The following is a 2,641-nucleotide window of genomic DNA, read 5'->3' as shown; positions in this document are numbered from 1 at the left end:
GATGTAGATAGGCAAAATACCTCTATTTTATTTTTATGGTGCTGAGGATGGAACTAGGTGCCTCCCACATGCTAGGCGAGTACTTTACCGCAGACCCACAAATCCAGCCTCAGTGAAGAATATTTTTAACATGTCATATACATGGAGCAAACAGCAATTTTATTTGTTTATTTACTGGTACTATAATAGTGATCAACTACAGCCCTTGCTCCTCAGCCACTGCAACTCTTTTTAAAATTTATTTTTTAGTTATAGGTGGACACAATACCTTTTTTTTTTTTTTGTGGTATTTTGAGGATCAAACTAGTGCCTCATGCTAGGTGATCACTCTACCTCTGAGCCACAACCCCAGCAACCACCAACACACGTGCAACTTATTTTTATTTTCTTTAGATCTTATTAAGTCATAAATGTACAACAGCTTAAGTCTACACATGCACTTAATTTTTTTAAAGGAAAACATTATGTCTTATTACATCATGATCCTGGCTAATAGCTTTTCAAAACTTTGAGAAAAATCTTAAAGTTTTCACATGACACCTGAAACTTTACAAATTTAACATTATCAAAGAAGGAATGCTTCTACACTTACAAAGAACCACTAGAAAGTAACAACAATTAAAAAGCTAAGAAACTGTCTCAAAGGCTTTTATTATTTTTTACAAACCTTCCCCCACAGTAAGGCAATGTTATTAAATAATCTAATCTATCCCCAAAATGGCTCTCTGCCATCTGCTCTGGTGTCTTCTGCCATATCATTGCATATTTATGCATGACTGAGATAAGAGTTTCCTTAACATTGTTATTTCAATAACCTGAAGCTGTTCAGTTACCTTTGAGCTCTCATCCTCTCCTATTTACACAGTGAAGCTCAAGGCAAATAGGACGAAGCTCAAAATCGGCTCCTCCCACCAGAACCCTCACTTCCTCCAGGACCATAATGGTCGCCCCATGTTCCTGCTACCCAAGTTTCCACTCTTCAATAGATTTTAGAAGGTTGCTGGTTACCTTCTTTTTTTTTTTTTTTTAAAGAGAGAGTGAGAGAGGGAGAGAGAGATAGAGAGAATTTTAATATTTATTTTTTAGTTATTGACGGACACAACATCTTTGTATGTGGTGCTGAGGATCAAACCCCCGGGTAGCACGCGTGCCAGGCGAGCGCGCTACCGCTTGAGCTACATCCCCAGCCCGGTTACAATTTCCAAAATCATTATGACTTCCACTTCCACAATTTCCTCCTCCAGAGTTGTCATAACCACCTCCATAGCCCTCACCCCGGTTTCCATAGCCAGATCCTCTACCACCATGGCCTCCTCTTCCTCCTCCATTACCAAGGCTACCTCCAAAATTGCCACGTCCAGGTCCTCCTCCAGATCCATTAGAGCCATCCCCAAATCCACGTCCACTTCCATATCTGTCAGATCTTCCTCTAAAGTTGCCTCCTCTTCCACTCCTGGAACTTTGGACTTTTTGCATTTCTTGTCTGGACAAAGCCTTTCGTACTTCTGCATTATGACCATTGATGGTGTGATATTTTTGCAATACAATTTTGTCCACAGGATCAGGGTCATCAAAAGTAACAAAACCAAAGCCTCTTTTCTTTCCAGACTGCCTATCGGTAATTATCTCAATGGTGTCAATTTTTCCATATTCTTTAAAGTAATCTCTGAGGTGGCGTTCCTCGGTATCTTCTTTGATTCCGCCAACAAACAGCTTCCTCACAGTCACACGGGCCCCTGGTTTTCCAGATTCCTCTCTTGCTATAGCTGGTTTTGGCTCGACCACTCTCCCATCAATTGAATGCGGTCTTGCAGCGATGGCAGCATCAACCTCAGCCTTGGATGAGAAAGTTACAAAACCAAATCCTCTTGATCTTTTGCTTGCAGGATCCCTCACAATCACACAATCTGTAACTTTCCCCCATTGCTTGTAGTAGTTTCTTAAAGTTTCTTCTGTGGTTTTAAAACTTAAGCCACCAATAAAGAGTTTACGGAAGTGTACCTTTTCTCTCTCCATCGCGGACTCAGTCGCTTCAGCCCGATTTCCCGCAGGCAAGTGAGATAAGAGAGATCTCTGCAGACAAACCGGACTGTCCTGGCGCTGTAGTGAGAACTGCTGCTGAAGAGCACCTCCGCACAGGACCTTCGCTGCTGCTGCTACTGCTAGAGTGGCTGCGGCTCTTTTTCTAGAGCCTTCCTCCAACTCACTCCAATTTATAGTTAAAATGGACTTGCTCCTCCCTAATCTCTCCCCTCCCTAATCTCAGGGAAATGGGATTACCCTTTTTTCCCCCTTGTTAGGCAGATTTATTTTGTCCTTGAGTTCACACCCACCATAGGAATGAAGTAATCCAGATTTTGGGGAGGGTATCAGAAGATCTCAGAAATGACTCTCTCCCAAATTAACAAGTGAATTATATATAACTCCAGGCAGAAAAACCTGTGGAATGTAGCCTTTGAATAACCTCTTTAAAAGTCCCTTGTTCCTGCTGATGGACAGAATCACAGCCTTTAGGACACGTGTCCCCTGTGTTTCTCCTTTGCTAGTAAAGCAAAAAAATCCTCTCTTTTTCCTTTTTTCTCAAAACCGTGTCCTCATTATTGATTGGCATCAGGGACAAGGACCAAGCTTTTAGCAACAA

The 2,641-nt window shown here is 41.8% G+C and overlaps 1 protein-coding gene across 1 annotated transcript; it reads right to left on the bottom strand.

Moving 5' to 3' along the window:
* Positions 1 to 470: 470 nt before the first annotated feature.
* On the bottom strand, positions 471 to 2,194 carry LOC101977351 (heterogeneous nuclear ribonucleoproteins A2/B1). The gene is given in 4 exon segments (XM_078018587.1): positions 471 to 941; positions 943 to 985; positions 988 to 1,008; positions 1,197 to 2,194. Coding segments are annotated over 4 exon segments (933 nt in total). The 5' UTR covers positions 2,017 to 2,194; the 3' UTR covers positions 471 to 892.
* Between the last annotated feature and the right edge of the window lie 447 nt (positions 2,195 to 2,641).

The sequence above is a fragment of the Ictidomys tridecemlineatus genome, chromosome 8, assembly GCF_052094955.1.
Source record: "Ictidomys tridecemlineatus isolate mIctTri1 chromosome 8, mIctTri1.hap1, whole genome shotgun sequence".
Classification (NCBI taxonomy): domain Eukaryota; kingdom Metazoa; phylum Chordata; class Mammalia; order Rodentia; family Sciuridae; genus Ictidomys; species Ictidomys tridecemlineatus.
This window is presented reverse-complemented; position numbering and strand designations above follow the sequence as displayed.